This window comes from Crinia signifera, chromosome 6 (genome assembly GCF_055691185.1).
Source record: "Crinia signifera chromosome 6, ASM5569118v1, whole genome shotgun sequence".
In the NCBI taxonomy this organism is placed as follows: domain Eukaryota; kingdom Metazoa; phylum Chordata; class Amphibia; order Anura; family Myobatrachidae; genus Crinia; species Crinia signifera.
Window position 1 is genome coordinate 202,595,998 of NC_139222.1, and position 23,056 is coordinate 202,619,053.

Genomic DNA, 23,056 nt, shown 5'->3' on the forward strand with positions numbered 1-23,056 from the left:
TCTCGATAGTCGGAACGTTGAATTCCGACTGTCCAGTTAGTGTGGGAAGCCGGCGAAAGCAGCCGGGTTTCCGACTGTCGGGACGTTCCAACAGTCCCTGAATTAAATACCCCCTTTAATGTCTAACTTGTATTGTATGTTACAGTTAAATGCCCATTTGTGTTATGTATAAAACCATGGTTATCGCATGTTTGCACTAATGGTTGAAGACCTCAAATGTAGAACCCAAATGGTTCACTTGTTTTCTCTGTTCTGCTTTGTTTCTCTTTGGGTCAAGCGTTGTTTAGTCTTTTGTGGGATGAACGCTTCGTTCCATGTCCTACATCAATCTTCCAGAGAGTAACATTACTCATAATTACCCTTAGATTAACATTTGGATGCCCTCCCCACCACTGCATCAGTTATTGGTTGAATCATTGGGGGGTTTTATTCTTTTTTTTTTTATTATTATTATTGTTTTGTTTAAATGCATGTACAGAACCATTTTATATCTGAATGGTTAGCAGTAAAGCTAAAGACACTGTTTATTACAATGGTAGCAAAGGTCATGAAAACTGGCCAAACTAGATTTACTTTCCGTGCTTAAGAGAAGAAGAGAATAATAGGGAAAGTATATTAATGGCCCATACAGAAAATGTCCTGGCATTGGGGTCCATTTAAAGTCCCGAGAGGACAATGAGGCAAGCCTTGTGACTGGGGATAATAGTGATTTAATCTCTATTTTAGCAAAAGGTTCTTTAATGTCAGAGCTGTGGAATGCACTCATACAAGAGCTGGCATTGGCAGACACATACTGGATTAATAATCCAATATACTGTAGCATGTTGATCCAGCTTAAGCTCAAATAAATAATTTTTTCCCTATTGAGGTAATTGCACTATACACTATACATGAACTTGAATTTGGTTTAACCAACACAACAATTTAACCATGTAGTTGCTAACGATTTTCTTGTTATTTTGATCTGCATTGTACACGTACATCTAATATTTATTTTTGGGGGAGGACCATATTTAAAGACTATGGTCTATTTTGTAATGACTGCCATTGAGCTGGACGACTTTTTTGTGTGTCATTCTGTGCAACATATTTTGCAGGTAAGTATAACACATGACTTGCAAAACTGTATGCAGCGTGCATTTTTTGGCATCCTCATAATGTACTACGAGATGAAGTCTGCGGTGAGGGATGTTCGGTATAGACACCAAGATTGGGGGGTTAGGATTAGGCAATGGATGCAAGAGTTAAGCCCCGTACACACAGGGGGGAGATATATTGCTAGCAATACATTGCTGAGCAATATATTGCCCAGTGTCTCCTTTTCATCAGCGACCAGAGATGGTCGCTGATGAAAGGGAACCCCTGCCGGCGGTGCCGCAGGGGTAATCAGCTGGTCGCAGGAGCAAGCTCCTGCGACCAGCGATTAGAATGGGGCTGAAAACGGGAGCGCGCACCCGGCGATTTATCGCCAGGGCACACTCCCATCACTGACAATATGGTCACCTGCGACCATATTCCCAGCGATTTCAGCCCCTATCGCCCCCGTGTGTACACAGCATTAGGGTTAGACACTAGCGTAGAGGGTTAGGGTCAGACTGCAGAATCAAGAGTGTTCGAGTTAGTAGGGAAGGTTGGGATGGGCAGGGGAAGGCTAACTATACTTGCATAACTCCTGCCAGGATTCCCGCCTTTCGGATGCCGGTATCAGTATTCTGAATGCCAGTATTCTGTCTGCTGATCATACATATGTATCCCTGTATACCAGCTGCTGCTCTTTATTACTGGCATGTGCACTAATTAATAGGCAGGATTTTTTTTTTTATTATTATCATTATTATTATTTACAAATGTCCTCAAGGTTTTCATAAATTGGTCTCACTTGTGCAATGTCTGTGATTCTACATCTGAATGCTTAGCAGAGAAAGCATGTATAATTATCTACTTCAACTTTGACACAGCTTGGTGAACTGTTTGTTCTGTAGTTATTTTACCCAAGCATTTCCTCTACACAGAGTTCTAGGCATTACTAGTGTAAATAGACAAACAAGATGTGAACGTTTTAAGCTGGGTACACACTAGTAGTTGGAGCATTGGCTGGTGTTTACCGGAAAATTGTCTGTGAACTATGTTAACAGACCTATCGCCTCCGCTGTATAGCACAGTCAATGGCCGATATGCCTGCAGATATATCAGCACGTCGTGCTGTTAAGACTGCCCATGCACTTGCTGCAGAGGCAGCCGATAACAGGTATCGCATCTCACTCAGTTGTGACGTCAGGCATGACGCATCAGGCAGACTATTGCGAAGTGTGTAGGCATTTACCCATTTTTAGATAGGTCAGCGAATGAGCCAGATGGCCAATTTGTCATCCTAGTGTAGTGATGGCTAACCTTGACACTCCAGCTGTTGTTGAACTACAAATCTCAGCATGCCATGCATCAGTTTAGGCATGGCCAAATAGTAAAACTGTATCAGGGCATGCTGAGACGTGTAGTTCAACAACAGCTGGACTGTCAAGGTTAGCCATCACTGGCCTAGTGTGTACCCAGCGTTAGACCAACCATCTATTTAAGATTTGATTAGACATTTAAATATGGTATGAAGACATTTACACGCCATGCTGTATGAATACTTCTACAAATGAATGATCTGTATCTGCCCTTGCTTGCAACAGAACATTTTTTTCTCCGTAGAAAGTTTTATCACATGTTAACGATTATGATTCTATAGGGCACATGTAAGCCCTTACTGCCACCTTGTGTTCATTTTGCACTACAGATTTCAAATCTAGAATTCATTTCTACAATGATGCAGTTAATTACGCCATTGCACAATTTCCTTTTAAGTGTCAACAGGAAATACAAATCTTACAATCGTTTATAGAATGAAGATAATATTGCCATAAGTTTTAAAATTTTGGTACTTGTTTCCTAGAAGGGTGCCCATTTTACATAGAAATGCATGGTAAAATGTAAATCGCGTCGGTCGCATCGCATGCGGCCAAAAAAACGCATGCGATGCGACCGACGCGATTACCGATTTTACATAGGGAACAATGTTAAATGGCCCAATTGACCCGATTTTACATAGGGAACAATGTTAAATGGCCCACAGACCCCAAATAGCCACCCTGAAGTGTGAAATGGCCCCCCCAATTGTTAACGCCACCCCACGATCAAAGTCAACCCGAAGCGTGGTGAGCGCAGCTAGCCCGTGAGGGGTGGCGGTACGCGTCCTCCGACCTTTTCATACCCCCACTATCCACGTCGGCTTGGAGTTGAGAATAGAAAGTGTGGCGAGCGCGGCGGAATACGAGCCCGAATCGTGGCGAGCGGACGCGGAATACATGTTAAGTAATCCGTGTCCCCTCGCGGGGCTCGCTGCGCTCGCCACACTTCGGGAGCGTGTTCCGCGTCCCCTCACGGGGCGCACTACGCACGCCACGCTTCGAGCTCGCTGCGCTCGCCACACTTTCTATTCTCAACTCCACGCCGACGTGGATAGTGGGGGTATGAAAAGGTCGGAGGATGCGTACCGCCGCCCCTCGCGGGCTTGCTGCGCTCGCCACGCTTTGGGTTTACGTTGATCGTGGGGTGGCGTTAACAATTGGGGGGGCCATTTCACACTTCAGGGTGGGTTTTTGGGGTCTGTGGGCCATTTAACATTGTTCCCTATGTAAAATCGCGGTAATCGCGTCGGTCGCATCGCATGCAATTTTTTTTGGCCGCATGCGATGCGACCAACGTGATTTTTTTCCTTGCGATGCCTAAGATCAAAATCGTGGGCGCCCTTCTAGGAAACAAGTACCGAAATTTTTATTTTTTTATACCTGTAGTAAAATACTGTACGATTGCTATACCACGTTAAATGTTGTACAGTATATCCTAATAGATTATCAATCCGCAAACCACATATTCCACCTCTATATTTCTGCTTGTCTGTATTAGTCGTGTGTGTGTGTGTGTGTGTGTGTATATATATATATATATGTATATATATATATATATATATATATATATATATATATATATATATATATATATATATATATATATATATATATATATATATATATATATATATATATATATATATATATATATATATATATATATATATGGAAGAAAAGATGGGTGGATATACGGCGCAGGGTAAGGCTAAAGACCACACCAGCAATAGGAAAATCAGCCAATAGATTTGATAGTTGTAGCTGATGACACTTGATCCATAAATTGGATGCAGCCACCTCCAATACTCCCAGGACTCACGGGAGAAGCAAAGGTAATCTGTTAAAATAAAGAACAGGAGGGGCGCTCCATAGTGTATCACACAGACGTTTTAATAGTAAAAATACATCCAGGTTAGGCAACAAATGGACTCGTACCAAGAAGAACACTGCTGTGGGCTGGGTACCACAAGATTCAATACATGAAATGCCAGGCAACCTCCTACCGCTGATCCGGGGCTCTGCTGGAGACCACGACCTCCCGCTGGGACAAGCAGCGTGCCGGGACAACCACACAGGAACAGACGCGGTGGGGGAGCTGTACAGGGTAAGAGATGTCGTCACAAGCCCCGCCCTAACGCGTTTCGTAATGCAACTTCGTCAGAGGGCGTGGCTTGTGACTGACAGCTCTCCGTATTTAACACACTGATCCACCAATCAGGGCGCAAAGGCGCTACTACGCACCTGTTAAGTGTACAATCAGTGCGGCTGTCTAAGGCAAGCCCGCAGTGATAGTTCCACATGGAACCCTATATGGATAGTTAAAAAATTTTTTTAAACTTTAAACAAACATAAGTTTTTTCAAAAAAGTATATAACTGTCCCGTAGGACCAAGTAGATATATGGAAATGCGCAAATAAACAATTATATTGAAGCGCTAACAATTTAACTGTGTGCGCCTCCATGTAGCTATAAGGAGTGCAACAGGTGATGTTATTAGCCATTGAACCAATTATTTATAGCCAGTCGCACACTGGGTGGATTATTGAGCTATGCAGGCAGTGCAAACACAGTGAACATGTCACAGATTATATCTACAGCGCTGACATGTACCCAACCGGTACCACAGATAACAATTTCATATAAAATAAGGCAGAATTTATACAAAAAAGAAAATATAAAAAGCAGCAGTATATAAAACTATTTTCAAAAAATGACATACACCACAATTAAAAAATATATATCATAAGATAAAAATATTAGCAGCAATATAGGTAAAACATGAGAATATAATTAGCGATTTATGAAGGGGGTTATTTCATACCCTTCATTCAAGCCGAACGGGGTAAGGGTATTTAATGTAAGGATCCAGAACGTCTCTCTTCTTAGAAGCGCTCTGTCCCTGTCACCTCCACGTTTATTTGGGGTAACAATCTCTATTCCCTTCCATTTCAGACCTGTTACATCGCAATTATGAAAATGTTTAAAATGTCGTGAAACACTATGATTTAAAATGCCGTGTTTAATATTACGGGTATGTTCCAATATACGGGTTTTTAAGTTTCTCTTAGTTTTTCCGATATATCGGAGCCCGCACGGACAAATTAAAAGATACACCACATAAGTGGAATTACAATTTACAAATTGTTTCATATTAAAAATCTTGTTTTGACTAGAGTAAAAAGAAAACCCTCTATCAATTAATGGACAAATTTTGCATCTCCCACACGGAAAGCACCCTTTTAGATCCAAAAATGTATTTGAACCCGCCAATCCAGGTGGTTGCACTGTCTCAAGTTGACTCTTAGAGACAATAGCTTTGATGGTCTTTGCTCTGGTATATACCACTTTGGGGGCATCTCCAAGGTGGGTACCCAGCACGGGGTCGCGTTTAAGGATATGCCAGTTCTTTTTTAGCACATTAACAATACGGCGCTCCTCATCATTATATTTAGTGATGAACAAGCATTCAGAATTTTTTATATCCATTTGGTCCTTACTTTTATATTCAAGGATCTCATCTCTCACAGAAGATCTGGCTCTCACTAAAGCAGTATCAACCAATTGTTGGGGATAACCCCTTTCTCTAAACCTATCTGAATAGATCTGAGATTGTTGGTCAAAAGTATCAATGTCAGAACAATTCCTGCGTAAACGCAGGAATTGGGAGTAAGGGATATTGTTCCTCCAGGGTTTAGAGTGACAGCTTTCGTAGTCAAGGTAGCTGTTACTGTCTACACTTTTAAAAAATGTGCATGTTTCTATGTGGGGTACCAGTGGGAAATTCTCAACACTTAGAATAAGATCTAAATATTCGATCTTGATGGGTTGAAAATTGGAGGTGAATGTAAGATTGAAGGTGTTTATGTTAATAGCCTCCATGAACTTCTTAAAGGAGACTTCGTCCCCCCTCCATATTAGCAAAATATCGTCGATATAACGATGGAAAAAAACGATATTTTCTGCCAATTCACCGTTCAACAGATGGGTTTCCCACTCCCCCATATATAGGTTAGCCAAGCTGGGGGCACAAATCGTGCCCATCGCTGTGCCCCACAGCTGCAAGTACCAGTCCCCCAAAAACTCAAAATAATTATGTTTTAAAACAAAATTAAGGCAGTCACATACAAATTCCTTTGCTGTAGATGAGATCAAAGGGTCCCTGGATAAAACTGATTCAACTGCAGACAAACCACCTTCATGTGGGATGGCTGTATACAAAGACTGAACGTCAATACTGGCCCAGTTATAGCCAGATTCCCAATTAACATTTTTAATTAATTGTAGCATGTGGGTGGAGTCTCTGACATAAGTTCTCAACTTAGGTACATAGGGTTTGAGTACCGCATCCACATATTCAGAGACCCTAGAAGTCAGGGAACCCACTCCCGCCACAATTGGACGACCAGGAGGACGGTCTAATCCTTTATGGATCTTCGGGAGGTGGTAAAACGTAGCCAGGTTTGGTGTTGGATTATACATATATCTATATTCCTCTATCGTTAGGACCTTAGACTCCATACCAGTTTTGAGGAGATTCTCAAGGCTTTTTATGAAGAGGGGGGTGGGGTCGGCATCCAATTTTCGATAGGATTTAGGGTCACCCAAAAGATTATGGGCTTCAGACACATAATACTCCCTATCCATGATCACGACCCCGCCCCCCTTATCCGCACTCTTAATAACAATGTCAGTGTCACCAGATAATTTTTTCAGTGCTTCAGATTCTTTTCTAGTAAGGTTATTTTGATGTTGATTTTTCTTTAACCGCAAATTCTCAAAATCTTTTTTAACAAGATCTGAGAATAGTTCTACATACGGCCCCTTAGATTCAACGGGATAATATACAGATTTATTCTTGAGACCAGACAATGAAGGACTAGACACTGGCTCATTAACTGTATTCCAATTTTTGATGACTGCATCTGATTTTTTTAAATGATGACGTTTAAGAGTGAGTTTCCTCACGAACAAGTTAAGATCTATATATAGATCAAATTTCGATGGACCGGTGGAAGGGGCAAACGAGAGACCTTTTTGAAGTACACTGGTTTCCACTGGAGAGAGGGTTTTCTTAGATAAATTAAACACCCCACCTCTATTAGTATTAGGTAATAATTTTACTGGCGAAACCTCATTTTTGGCTCTCTTCCTGGATCCGGTTCCTCTCTTTCCCCTCTTTGTCTTTTTATACCGACAGAAGTTCTGTACTGTCTGGGTTGTAAGTTTTGACCCTCTGGGGTCCGGGCCTGGCCTAAAAAATCATCTGTATTTGACCTAAGCCTCTCAAAACGATTATTATGAACAACACCCATAGGATATCTATCCTGTGTTCTCTGTCTATAATTATTCTGTTGTGGATATTTTTTATAAGGAGTTTTTTTATTTTTATATGGGACTTTTTGCCATTGGTAGGTACTAGATTGATTGGGGTACCTAGGGCGTTGGTTCCCTTCAAAATTAATACCTCTTTCCAATTCAGGTTTCTCCATATTTCTATTAACTTTAGGATCAATGTGCCATGTTCTAATTTTATCGGTTTCATAATCCCTTTTATCTCTCTGAAATTTCTTTTGTTTGGTCTCAATGACCTTTGTCTCAATATTATTGACTCTTTTATCAATCTCAGTTTTACTCTTTTTGTATAAGTCACTGTCTTTAATTTTGTCTATCTCAGGTTTAAGGTCATCTAGTTGTTTTTCCACATCTTTCAGATTTTTCTTTTTCTCAGAGACCAATAATTTCATTAAACCAATAGAACAATCATCTAAAACCTTATACCATTCGGTCATGAATTTTTCATTCTCATGGCCACTAGTAGGTAATTTATTCAACCTGAGACCACGTGGGATTCTCCCACAGCTGATATAATTATCGAGACCTTTAAGGTCCCACCAAAGTTTCGTTTCACGTACTAAAAGCTTCTCAAGGTTGGATAAGATACCTGAGGCGTCCAATCCGGACTCAGAAGGTGCTGGTATACAAATTCTTTCATCAAAAATGCGATTGCATTCTTGTAACCTTCTATCATTAATTTCACCATTCCTATACATGGTGTAAGGCAAAAAATACAAACAGTGTACACACAATAAAAGAAAGCAACAAAATTGGAATATATATATAGAAACCAAAAAATGGTATTTAAATCTCCAATGAGGAGATATATAGCGTCTTACTGCAGCCAAGTCCACTCAGAAAGTCCAAAGCACAAGTTCATGGAAGAAAAGATGGGTGGATATACGGCGCAGGGTAAGGCTAAAGACCACACCAGCAATAGGAAAATCAGCCAATAGATTTGATAGTTGTAGCTGATGACACTTGATCCATAAATTGGATGCAGCCACCTCCAATACTCCCAGGACTCACGGGAGAAGCAAAGGTAATCTGTTAAAATAAAGAACAGGAGGGGCGCTCCATAGTGTATCACACAGTCGTTTTAATAGTAAAAATACATCCAGGTTAGGCAACAAATGGACTCGTACCAAGAAGAACACTGCTGTGGGCTGGGTACCACAAGATTCAATACATGAAATGCCAGGCAACCTCCTACCGCTGATCCGGGGCTCTGCTGGAGACCACGACCTCCCGCTGGGACAAGCAGCGTGCCGGGACAACCACACAGGAACAGACGCGGTGGGGGAGCTGTACAGGGTAAGAGATGTCGTCACAAGCCCCGCCCTAACGCGTTTCGTAATGCAACTTCGTCAGAGGGCGTGGCTTGTGACTGACAGCTCTCCGTATTTAACACACTGATCCACCAATCAGGGCGTCTCAGGTTGAATAAATTACCTACTAGTGGCCATGAGAATGAAAAATTCATGACCGAATGGTATAAGGTTTTAGATGATTGTTCTATTGGTTTAATGAAATTATTGGTCTCTGAGAAAAAGAAAAATCTGAAAGATGTGGAAAAACAACTAGATGACCTTAAACCTGAGATAGACAAAATTAAAGACAGTGACTTATACAAAAAGAGTAAAACTGAGATTGATAAAAGAGTCAATAATATTGAGACAAAGGTCATTGAGACCAAACAAAAGAAATTTCAGAGAGATAAAAGGGATTATGAAACCGATAAAATTAGAACATGGCACATTGATCCTAAAGTTAATAGAAATATGGAGAAACCTGAATTGGAAAGAGGTATTAATTTTGAAGGGAACCAACGCCCTAGGTACCCCAATCAATCTAGTACCTACCAATGGCAAAAAGTCCCATATAAAAATAAAAAAACTCCTTATAAAAAATATCCACAACAGAATAATTATAGACAGAGAACACAGGATAGATATCCTATGGGTGTTGTTCATAATAATCGTTTTGAGAGGCTTAGGTCAAATACAGATGATTTTTTAGGCCAGGCCCGGACCCCAGAGGGTCAAAACTTACAACCCAGACAGTACAGAACTCCTGTCGGTATAAAAAGACAAAGAGGGGAAAGAGAGGAACCGGATCCAGGAAGAGAGCCAAAAATGAGGTTTCGCCAGTAAAATTATTACCTAATACTAATAGAGGTGGGGTGTTTAATTTATCTAAGAAAACCCTCTCTCCAGTGGAAACCAGTGTACTTCAAAAAGGTCTCTCGTTTGCCCCTTCCACCGGTCCATCGAAATTTGATCTATATATAGATCTTAACTTGTTCGTGAGGAAACTCACTCTTAAACGTCATCATTTAAAAAAATCAGATGCAGTCATCAAAAATTGGAATACAGTTAATGAGCCAGTGTCTAGTCCTTCATTGTCTGGTCTCAAGAATAAATCTGTATATTATCCCGTTGAATCTAAGGGGCCGTATGTAGAACTATTCTCAGATCTTGTTAAAAAAGATTTTGAGAATTTGCGGTTAAAGAAAAATCAACATCAAAATAACCTTACTAGAAAAGAATCTGAAGCACTGAAAAAATTATCTGGTGACACTGACATTGTTATTAAGAGTGCGGATAAGGGGGGCGGGGTCGTGATCATGGATAGGGAGTATTATGTGTCTGAAGCCCATAATCTTTTGGGTGACCCTAAATCCTATCGAAAATTGGATGCCGACCCCACCCCCCTCTTCATAAAAAGCCTTGAGAATCTCCTCAAAACTGGTATGGAGTCTAAGGTCCTAACGATAGAGGAATATAGATATATGTATAATCCAACACCAAACCTGGCTACGTTTTACCACCTCCCGAAGATCCATAAAGGATTAGACCGTCCTCCTGGTCGTCCAATTGTGGCGGGAGTGGGTTCCCTGACTTCTAGGGTCTCTGAATATGTGGATGCGGTACTCAAACCCTATGTACCTAAGTTGAGAACTTATGTCAGAGACTCCACCCACATGCTACAATTAATTAAAAATGTTAATTGGGAATCTGGCTATAACTGGGCCAGTATTGACGTTCAGTCTTTGTATACAGCCATCCCACATGAAGGTGGTTTGTCTGCAGTTGAATCAGTTTTATCCAGGGACCCTTTGATCTCATCTACAGCAAAGGAATTTGTATGTGACTGCCTTAATTTTGTTTTAAAACATAATTATTTTGAGTTTTTGGGGGACTGGTACTTGCAGCTGTGGGGCACAGCGATGGGCACGATTTGTGCCCCCAGCTTGGCTAACCTATATATGGGGGAGTGGGAAACCCATCTGTTGAACGGTGAATTGGCAGAAAATATCGTTTTTTTCCATCGTTATATCGACGATATTTTGCTAATATGGAGGGGGGACGAAGTCTCCTTTAAGAAGTTCATGGAGGCTATTAACATAAACACCTTCAATCTTACATTCACCTCCAATTTTCAACCCATCAAGATCGAATATTTAGATCTTATTCTAAGTGTTGAGAATTTCCCACTGGTACCCCACATAGAAACATGCACATTTTTTAAAAGTGTAGACAGTAACAGCTACCTTGACTACGAAAGCTGTCACTCTAAACCCTGGAGGAACAATATCCCTTACTCCCAATTCCTGCGTTTACGCAGGAATTGTTCTGACATTGATACTTTTGACCAACAATCTCAGATCTATTCAGATAGGTTTAGAGAAAGGGGTTATCCCCAACAATTGGTTGATACTGCTTTAGTGAGAGCCAGATCTTCTGTGAGAGATGAGATCCTTGAATATAAAAGTAAGGACCAAATGGATATAAAAAATTCTGAATGCTTGTTCATCACTAAATATAATGATGAGGAGCGCCGTATTGTTAATGTGCTAAAAAAGAACTGGCATATCCTTAAACGCGACCCCGTGCTGGGTACCCACCTTGGAGATGCCCCCAAAGTGGTATATACCAGAGCAAAGACCATCAAAGCTATTGTCTCTAAGAGTCAACTTGAGACAGTGCAACCACCTGGATTGGCGGGTTCAAATACATTTTTGGATCTAAAAGGGTGCTTTCCGTGTGGGAGATGCAAAATTTGTCCATTAATTGATAGAGGGTTTTCTTTTTACTCTAGTCAAAACAAGATTTTTAATATGAAACAATTTGTAAATTGTAATTCCACTTATGTGGTGTATCTTTTAATTTGTCCGTGCGGGCTCCGATATATCGGAAAAACTAAGAGAAACTTAAAAACCCGTATATTGGAACATACCCGTAATATTAAACACGGCATTTTAAATCATAGTGTTTCACGACATTTTAAACATTTTCATAATTGCGATGTAACAGGTCTGAAATGGAAGGGAATAGAGATTGTTACCCCAAATAAACGTGGAGGTGACAGGGACAGAGCGCTTCTAAGAAGAGAGACGTTCTGGATCCTTACATTAAATACCCTTACCCCGTTCGGCTTGAATGAAGGGTATGAAATAACCCCCTTCATAAATCGCTAATTATATTCTCATGTTTTACCTATATTGCTGCTAATATTTTTATCTTATGATATATATTTTTTAATTGTGGTGTATGTCATTTTTTGAAAATAGTTTTATATACTGCTGCTTTTTATATTTTCTTTTTTGTATAAATTCTGCCTTATTTTATATGAAATTGTTATCTGTGGTACCGGTTGGGTACATGTCAGCGCTGTAGATATAATCTGTGACATGTTCACTGTGTTTGCACTGCCTGCATAGCTCAATAATCCACCCAGTGTGCGACTGGCTATAAATAATTGGTTCAATGGCTAATAACATCACCTGTTGCACTCCTTATAGCTACATGGAGGCGCACACAGTTAAATTGTTAGCGCTTCAATATAATTGTTTATTTGCGCATTTCCATATATCTACTTGGTCCTACGGGACAGTTATATACTTTTTTGAAAAAACTTATGTTTGTTTAAAGTTTAAAAAAATTTTTTAACTATCCATATAGGGTTCCATGTGGAACTATCACTGCGGGCTTGCCTTAGACAGCCGCACTGATTGTACACTTAACAGGTGCGTAGTAGCGCCTTTGCGCCCTGATTGGTGGATCAGTGTGTTAAATACGGAGAGCTGTCAGTCACAAGCCACGCCCTCTGACGAAGTTGCATTACGAAACGCGTTAGGGCGGGGCTTGTGACGACATCTCTTACCCTGTACAGCTCCCCCACCGCGTCTGTTCCTGTGTGGTTGTCCCGGCACGCTGCTTGTCCCAGCGGGAGGTCGTGGTCTCCAGCAGAGCCCCGGATCAGCGGTAGGAGGTTGCCTGGCATTTCATGTATTGAATCTTGTGGTACCCAGCCCACAGCAGTGTTCTTCTTGGTACGAGTCCATTTGTTGCCTAACCTGGATGTATTTTTACTATTAAAACGTCTGTGTGATACACTATGGAGCGCCCCTCCTGTTCTTTATTTTAACATATATATATATATATATATATATAATATTGTGGCTCGATAGCACAGAGTATCTTTGTGTGTGACTTTTCTGTTACAATGTATCTTATTTGCAAAGAAAAATAATATTCGGCAGGTCTATATTCTGTGTTTAACCACATCTGTATCTGCATACAAAATGCTGTGTTTTACTGGAAAACACTGTAACTTAGTATTTAATATGCAGATACAGCCACAGTCCCACAAAGAATATAGGCATGCTGCAGAACGGTGGCCCAGTTGCCCTGAAAGGTCGACTATAGACCATGTCATTTATCTTATTTCACTAAAATTCACACTAAATTGGAGTGCGGCCTCTTGTTCCTGGTATTTTATATTAACAACCTTTGGAAGGCACCCCCAGTTCTGATACTTCAATCAGAGAGCTGGTCTACATCGCATCTCTATATAGATATATAAATTGTATATTTATTATTATTTTTATATTCCTGACAAAAAAATGTTAATACAATTTTCATGCCTCAGTGTGGCTGAGTGTGGAGTATATTGGGGACTGCAGCTTGTCGGTCCGGTAGGGGACCCAGTTCTTAACAGAATTGTAAGTGTAGAGCTGGTCTATTTTTTAGATAGATCAATAGAGATATAGGGCCTTATTCTAGTTCACTCTTTTTGACAAAATCCTTCTTAGATAGACAAAACCATGTGCACTGCAGGTGGGGCAGATGTTACTTGTGCAGAGAGAATTAGATTTGGGTGGGGTTTTACTTCAAAGTGAGATCTATATTGCAGTGTACAAATAAAGCAGCCAGTATTTACCCTGTACAGAAACAATAACTCACCCAAATCTAATTCTTTCTGCACATTTTACTTCTGCCCCCCTGCAGTGCACATTGTTTTGTCCATCTAAGAAGGATTTTGTCAAAAAAAGTGAACTAGAATAAGGCCCATAGAGAGAGAGGTTTAAATGAGACAGCAGCAATCCTAGATTTGATGAATCAACAAGATAACGTGTATTGGTCACAGCATACCTGTATGCTGTGACCAATACACATTATCTCTTTAATTCATCAAATCCGTGAGTCCCTCTGTCTCATTTAAACCTCTACATCTATTCTGCAATGAAGGCGTCATGGTCAACGGAACCTGCAAATAGGAGTGCAGGCCTGTCTACCACACACGCATACACACACACACCCCAAATAGCCAACACTCCAAACTCCAACCAAGTGTCCTTCGGTGCCTGCAAAAGCCGCAGTTGCCGCCACTCGCACAGAGCCCAGACAGTGGCACTCAAAGGGATCAAATAATTGACACTACTCCTTTGTTTGGGTAATCAATGTTAAAATGCTTTAAGCATTTTCATCAGGAATATAATCGGTACAAACACAGATACTTACTTAAATACCCTCCACCAACATCAAATCACCAGTGGCCCTTCCGGTCACCGAACCTCCTGCTCAATGCAGACGCGCTCAATGATGTCATCAGACCTTGACCTGTGTGCAAGGCAATGCGAAGACATGTTGCCTAGCAACCAGTGTAAATAACTACACCAATAATATGAATTACAAAATAGCAGCAAATAAAATTTTAAAAATTGTAGCAATAATAACAATTGACACAATGTACAGCACTTCTCTGGGATAATAATAAAAAAGCACAGATGTTAGTAAAACTACTGATAATGAATTTAGTAATGACATAAGAGTGCTAATTGGACTAATGTTCTTCTGGCATCCAAAAAGTGTAAACAATAGGCTATAAACAAAAATACATAATAAGAGGCTTAAAAACAACCCAAACTCAGCTGGTTATTCAGGCCAAACAGTGACTAGTGTGTTAAGGCGGGTAATCCACTGAGTTTCACATTGGAGTAAGTACCCCCTCTTAAAGTACATAATCTGATCGATCATGCGGTGGAGATTTTATGACTTTGTTCAAGAAAGTGACGGGCGACCGGTTGGTCACTGGTGCCCGTGTTGATGGTGGAACGATGAGACGCCATCCTTTCTTTGAACATCCGCTCCGTCTTTTCAATATATGGCTTACCGCAAGGACAGATGATCTGATTAACTACAAATCTAGATTTGCAGGTGAGATGATGTCTGATCAAAGGATTTCCCAGTTAAGGGGTGTTCGAATTTGCTAGCCTTAAGCATGAACCGGCATGTGGTACAGCTGCATGTAAAGCAACCGCATGCTTGTTTTAAAAAAAAATGTGAGGGTTTCTTTATGAACATATCAGAAATATGTTGGTCAGAACCGATATTTCTGATATGTTCGTAAAGAAACCCTCACATTTTTTAGAACAAGCATGCAGTTGCTTTACATGCGGCTGTACCACGTGTGGGTTCATTCTTAAGGGTAGCAAAGTCCATTAAAACAGTGAACTGAATGGTGGAGGAGAGGTGCCCCCCTTTTGAGCAGGAGCCCGGCATCTGGTGACTCTGTTGCCTCCCAGACTTCTGCTCCTGCTACGTATCATTTTCATTTGCAGAATCTGCTTTGCAAATAATATGCATTTAATTGAAAAAGTTGCACAGAGAGGTATATATTCGTTTGATATCTGATCCATTCCGAAATTCTTTTGCCGGAATGGATCTGGCATCCTTTATTCAATGCAGCAGCCAAATCCGACGTCTGATTTGGCCTCTGATGCTCAACCGGCCGGTGCGGAGAGACCGGGTGAGCGCAGCGGCAGGAGCCGGGACAGGGCCATTTGAGCTGCTCTTGCCCGGTGGCGGGAGGGTGCAGGCGGTGGCGGAGAGGAGGAAGGTGCGGGGTAAGCTGTTGCTGCTTACCCGGCACCGTCCTCCCTGCCTCAATTTGGCATCTTTTTATGTCGGATTGAGATTGACGGAAACACAGCCAAAACATTTCGGTTTTGGCTGTGTTTACGTCAAAAGCAGGTGGATTAGCTGCTATTCCGTCCAACACTTGGAAACCTTTCGACCTGCCGAAAAAAACAACAGATAGCATTGAATAGATCGGAACCCCTTCTGATCCATTCATGTTGACATGCATTGAATACAGTATACCCCAGAGACTCTCGGCGCATATCATGGCGTGACTAGAAGGTGAAAGGGGGCTAAATGTGTGTGGACACCTCTGTATATGTGTGTGAGTTTGTGTAAGGCAACTTGGTTTATTGCAAAGTTGGTTGTGATTACACACTAGGTCAGGCCTGGCCAACCTGTGGCTCTCCAGATGTTGTGAAACTACAAATCCCATCATGCCTTGCCACAGTTTTTCTATAAGGTAGTGTTAGAACTGGTGCAAGGCATGCTGGGATTTGTAGTTTCACAACATCTGGAGAGCCACAGGTTGACCAGGCCTCTGCACTAGGTTATAGTAATTGTTATCTTGATGATATTTGTTACATTTTCCCCATTAAGTACTTGTTTTATTATTTTAGGTATAAGATTGTTGAACTACTTTTCTACTTAGCAATGGGATTTTCACCAGCTTTAGTAGTGACATCAATGGTAAGAATTTCTATGTTCATGTGAGACCATTTTTACCTCTCAACGTCAACATTAAAAATATAGCCTGATCTATTTATTAGACTTACTACCTATTGATAAAAGGTGACAAAAAAAACTATTGTAATTTGATAATGCAAAACTCCAAAAGTATTGGTCCACCAATTCTGCAAAACAGTAAAGATTATTATTTTTAGCAACCTCGATGTACCGCCAAATCCTTACAGAGTATGAATGTTTCTCAGTTTTTGCATTAAGGCCACAGTTATTCCTTTCAGGAGCAACAATTACTGGCAAGTTTGTATTTTGCCCCTCCTACTAAATTTAAATATGTTAATAAGAATTGGGATGCCATTTGATATGCGGCAGAGTATTCTTTTTTTTTCCTTTTAAGGATTTGGCATTCACACAAAAAATGTGGATTATATGATTTTCTACAAAAACATGAACATAAATTTTCAGATTTTGAATCATTTGCATTACTAGTATTTTAATTGCCACCCTTAGTTATCTTTAAGTATATATATATATTTTTTTTCAAGTACGTTATTTAATATGTGATGAAATAAAAAAAATACTATATGTGAATACTTGGTAACTGATGGGTAACATATGCTTTATATATATTTTGAGTTTCCTTATGTTTTCCGTTTTCACCATTACAGTCCATGGTATCAATTATTCATGTTAGGACATGTATTATGCAACTTTCTATATTCTTATTTTGAACACCATGGATGGGATTTAACCAGTGACCGCTCCAGAGGGAGGGCTGCAGCCCAGCTCAAAATTCAAATAGTGAAGCCACACCAACTGCTATTCCAAACTGACTCACTGGCAGTTGGTGGTTCTCCCCTATTTGAATTTGAAACTGTAATGCAGCCCCACCGCTAGAGCTGCCACTGTATGTAACAAAGTCCGAGTTTGTCGAATGTCCGGGATGGCAGGCCAAATGTACTTTTTTTTTTTTTTAAAGGCAATCATTTACAAAGCAAAACCATGCCTCATAAATGATTGCCGCGTTAAAAAAAAAAACACCTGAGTTCGGCCGCCATCCCACACATCTGCCAAATTTGGACTTCATTACATCCCTCGCCATGTTTCAGAATGTACATTTTTAACCCCTTCCCGACACATGACGTATATATACGTCATGTGTCGGTTGCGGGGGAATCAAGCCAGCTCACGGAGTGAGCTGGCTTGAAAGAGAGCAGGTAATGGCTGTATATTACAGCCAGGCACCTGCTCTCACGGCCACGAGCGGCGAGTTCGCCGATCGTGGCCGTTTAACCCTTTAAGCACCGCGGGCAAAGCGCCCGCAGTGCTTAAATAGCTGATCGGAGGGGGGGCGCCCCCCTCCGGCGCCGATCGCGGCCCCCCGCGGCGAGATCGGAGGGTGCCGATCGGTTGCCATGGTGGTAGCCAGGGGTCTAATGTAGACCCCTGTGCTGGCCGTGTCAGCATTCCTATTACATCCTGCCTGAGAGCTCTATGGCTGAACCTAGTACAGGCGATCGCGCCCCCTAGTGGTCAAGTACACTAGGGGGCCTTGTAGTAAAAGTAAAAAATAAATAAAAAAAAGTTTAAAAATAAAAAAAAATATTAAAAGTTCAAATCACCCCCCTTTCCCCATTTCACAAATAAAAATAAATAAAAAATAAAAAATAAACATATTTGGTATCGCCGCGTTCCTAAAAGTCCGATCTATTAAAATATAACATTAGTTATCCCGCACGGTTAAAGGCGTAAACGGAAAAAAGTTCCCAACGCCAAAACTACGTTTTTTGGTCGCATCGCCTACCCAAAAAAAAATAACTAAAGGAGATCAGAAAGTCGCCCATATCCCATAATGGTATTAATTAAAAAGTACACTTCAGCCCGCAAAAAATGAGCCCTCACCCAGGTCCGTAGGTGGAAAAATAAAAAAGTTATAAGCCGCAGAACATGGCGACGCAAATTAGAAAAAACGTAAAAGTTGCTATTTTTTTTTTAGTGGTAAAACATAACGAAAACTATATAAGTTTGGTATCACCAGAATCGTAACGACCCATAGAATAAAGATAACCCATCATTTTAAATGAACTATGAACTCCAAAAAAAGCGTAACCAGCGCAAAATTGTGGAATGGCGTTTTTTTTTTTTTTTACCCCACATTGAATTATTTCCTGATTCCCCAGAATATTATACGGTATAGTAAATGGTACCATTACAAAGTACAACTTGTCCCGCAAAAAAAAAGCCCTCGTGTCTATAAAGCCGGAAAATTAAAAAAGTTACGCTTATTTGAACGCAAGGAGGAAAAAAAAAAAAAATTAACAAAAAAGGCAATGTCGGGAAGGGGTTAATGGCTGCATGACATGACAAATTGAAATGAATACCCTGCACCTGTCATATCATGCAGTTTCTCTATCCTGTCTGGGTTGTCACACTATCACACTCTGGTCTGTATCTCAGCACTGAAATACAGACCAGAGTGTGATAGAAGCACCAAAGTAGAGCGCGACACCCCAGCTAGAAACTGGACGGCTTGTGACAAGTGCAGGGTGCTAAAATGCGCACAGTTGAAACGCACCATTTATTAGTACCAAAATAAATTCTTACAACCCCCATAGAGGGAGAATAGAATAGGTGGCGAGTGTAGCGAGCCACTGTGCTTGCAGCGTGGTGAGTGTAGCGAGCCCGCAAGGGGCTTTGTTGTGCTCGCCATGCTGTCTGAGTCCGGCAAGTCGGGATCCCGACTGTCGGAACCCTATACCACACCCTCATGCACAGTCCACAGATAATTGAGAAGCAACATAAGGAACTATCACTTTTGGGACATTTCCAACAGCAACTGATATTGTAACATTGCAGAGAGATCTGTTGATTTCACAAAACAAGTCCATTTAATGAATTAAACAAAGTGTATTTATGCTATATGCATTTCATCGTTATATCATTTTGACAATTCAGATACATGCTCTATAATTCATTTAAAAGTACATTGCTTTTATTAATATTAACATTTTGTATTACTGACACTAATGTTAATGTGAAAATATGTGTTATACTTTATGTTGGTCATTGAGCATTTAATATATATATACCCCTCTTCTACAGAACAACACTGAAGGTTTACAAGAGCTAGCCTGGGGAGGGCTGATCTACTGCATGGGCGTGGTGTTCTTCAAAAGCGACGGGATCATTCCTTTTGCACATGCTATCTGGCATCTCTTTGTAGCACTTGCAGCTGCTGTACATTATTATGCGATTTGGAAATATCTTTACAAAAGTCCATCTTCAGATCTCATCCGACACTTATGACAAAATGTTGTGGGGAGGGGAAACATTATCAGTATTACTTGACTCCTTAAAGAATGTATGAAAAGGCAAGTGAGGTATTCTAATCAAATGCACTGACTTATTTGGTTCTCTACAACGTACTGTGAACAAGATGTGAATCTGAATAGCAGTTAATATTGAGGCCCATTCCTCAGCCAGTTTGTTGCCCCTAGCTTGCTTGTTCTAAGGTGCTGCTGCTGACACTAGTCCTCAGCAGACAGCTCTTGGAGCCAGACGAGCTTGGTTACGTGACTGGCTAACCTAATGTTTACAATACAAGAGGTTTTTTTTTTTTTTTTTTATTTTTTTTTTTAACAACGTGTTGACTATACTTTTTAAACACAGATGTATTTCTTTATAACGTGAATTCATACATTTCAAGATTTAAAATGCCAAAAGCTAAAATGAGGGTATTTTCTTTCCTCTTTTTCTACAAGCCTTGAATAAGAAAAAGTACTTACATTCCAAGAGTTAGGTGCATATTGCGTATGCTTGTAAAAGATGGAGGAAGCCCTTTTGGAAGCGGTCATTATATAACAACGTTTTAATTGGTACAGGCTTGATTTACATAGTCATGCAGTTTGCCCTTAAGCTAGATAAGGGCAGTGATGTTTATAAATGATCTGACACTGTCATTATATATGATCTGACACTGTCATTAAATATGATCTGACACTGTCATTAAATATGATCTGACACTGTCATTAAATATGATCTGACACTGTCATTAAATATGATCTGGCACGGTCATTAAATATGATCTGGCACTGTCATTATATATGATCTGGCACAGTCATTATATATGATCTGACACTGTCATTATATATGATCTGGCACGGTCATTATACATGATCTGGCACGGTCATTATACATGATCTGGCACGGTCATTATACATGATCTGGCACGGTCATTATACATGATCTGGCACAGTCATTATACATGATCTGGCACGGCCATTGAGTATTTCTACCATTGAAGTCATTAATTAGGAATATTTTATATATTGCAGTGGTTCTTAAATCATGTTAGCGGAGGTTGATAACTAGAATTTGCATAGCATTTTATAGAGACTGTATTAGTCAAATATTGTCTAACGACATGTTTGAGTTGATGAGCCATTGCAGACATTTTGGCTTAAATTAAAGCACTTACTATGGATCATACTTAAACATAAACAACGGAAGTAATGTGACAGCTTATGACTCATCTTTTTAAAGGTGGACTTATCGTGTCTTCTTTTATGAACTGTTTAAAGAACCACTGTTCTTTATGACTAGTGTTAAGCAAGAGACATGATAATATGTAAGAATTACTGTATTAAAAATGTACTAAATGTGTTGGGGTTGTATTCATTAGTATTAATAATAATCAATATGTTTCTGTTCATCTTTTACTTTGAACAAGTAAACCAGGGGTCTCTACACCCCAGCAAGCCCTCTCTGTAAACCTGTTATGAACTACAAACAGAAAAATTACTAATTGTGTTTGCATATAATTATGTAATTTGTAGAAAATTGAAAACGAAATATGTTTATTACTGAAAAAAGCAGAGCAATTGCTCACAAAACTAGTTAATACACATAATTTAGAGCCCAGATAGAGAATATTGAGAGTCCATGACCTACATCGTAATTATGCTGATACGAACCAGTGACGCTCATTTCTACATACAGAAAGTTGTTAATGCTAACATTTTAAGACCGTTATTTCCATCATCATGTTTATGGACCTTAACACATTTTTCAGTGTCTTATATTAAGATGAACAGCTGATATACTTTTTGTTTTTTCTTTTTTGTACAACTGCATTAAAGACACTATGTCTTTTTGTGAAATGTATTCCCAGTAGTCCTTGCTCCTTTTGTATTGGTTTCCTGGCCAACATGACGTGTGTTGTGATGTTTTTGAAAATCTTTGATGTGTACACTGAAATCTTAAACTACACATGTGCTTGAGATGATACTAGCCCGCAGAAGAAGCCTCATGTCGAAAAGACTTACCTCACCCTTTATATTTATCTTTGTGTGTTTTGCTTATTAGCATTATTGTTATGTCTTTAGTCAATTTAACATACTTTCCTATGGGGAGAACTTTTATACACACAAAGGGGTCAATCCATCTGTGGGCGATGTTTTCACCACCACGAGTTACTATGGCAACAGCCGTACTTACAGCGGCTCGGACTAGCAATTTTTTTTACAGCCCCACAGAGCTGCATACAAAATTGTGCGAATTTGGGGTGTGATCGGGCCATGAGGGGTGCAGGATGTGGTGTCCAGTGTATCCATGCCATTGCAATGGCAACAGGCACCCTTTGCCCGCAATTGAATAGCCTCCATTGTTTCCAAGCTGGCTACTTGTTGGAACATTTTTACTTGATTATTTTGAGAAAAGGAAGGAGTAAACCTGATCATATATACCTACTAGTGTCTTGTTAATATGCAAAAAAGTGAAAAATTGTACTGTATGTCAACTGTTGGTTTCACCCAGTTTTATTCTTGACCATTCTACCTACTTTTTCGTATTTATTTAGCTGATGGTATGACTCCTCTGTTCTTATGAGTGTAGGAGTAAAAAATGTTCCATGGCATCAAATACAATTTGCAGCTGCCAGTGACTACCATTGTGTACATCAATTTTTTTTTAGTAGGAATGATGGTAATGTGTGTACTTTTTATTTTTACAGTATATAGAGAAATGTCATCCCTGAGATCCCTAAGGTACATCATTGCATTACATAGTCATGAGGTCTGACCAGTATTTGTGACACACTGTTTCAGAATGTAATGATAGGTTGCATTCTCATGAGCATTGTGTTTCTATACAAAATGGCTGCCTTTACTGTATGTTGGTGGCAGTGGCATAATATAATCAGCCAACCACTGACAAGAGAAAATGGACTATATTAGTTTGTGATTTAAAAAAAAATCAGTAGATATTTTGATTAATGAAACATGCTTATGATCATTTTTCTTTAATGTTTCATATATCTAAGTCACTACAGATTCCAGAATGGACATAAACATAAATTCTTAAAAACCAGTGTACAGGGCTGAGAGA

At 40.0% G+C, this 23,056-nt stretch overlaps 1 protein-coding gene across 2 annotated transcripts in view; it reads left to right on the forward strand.

The window, feature by feature from the left end:
* The window catches only part of MMD (monocyte to macrophage differentiation associated), a 76,988-nt gene extending 55,153 nt beyond the window's left edge, over nucleotides 1-21,835 (forward strand). For both annotated transcript variants that reach the window (XM_083148642.1, XM_083148643.1), the window contains exons 6-7: nucleotides 16,609-16,678; nucleotides 19,775-21,835. In XM_083148642.1, coding sequence (XP_083004768.1) covers nucleotides 16,609-16,678; nucleotides 19,775-19,978 — 274 coding nt within the window. In that variant the 3' untranslated portion in view covers nucleotides 19,979-21,835. The remainder of the gene's footprint in view (nucleotides 1-16,608; nucleotides 16,679-19,774) is intronic.
* The last annotated feature ends 1,221 nt before the right edge of the window (nucleotides 21,836-23,056 follow it).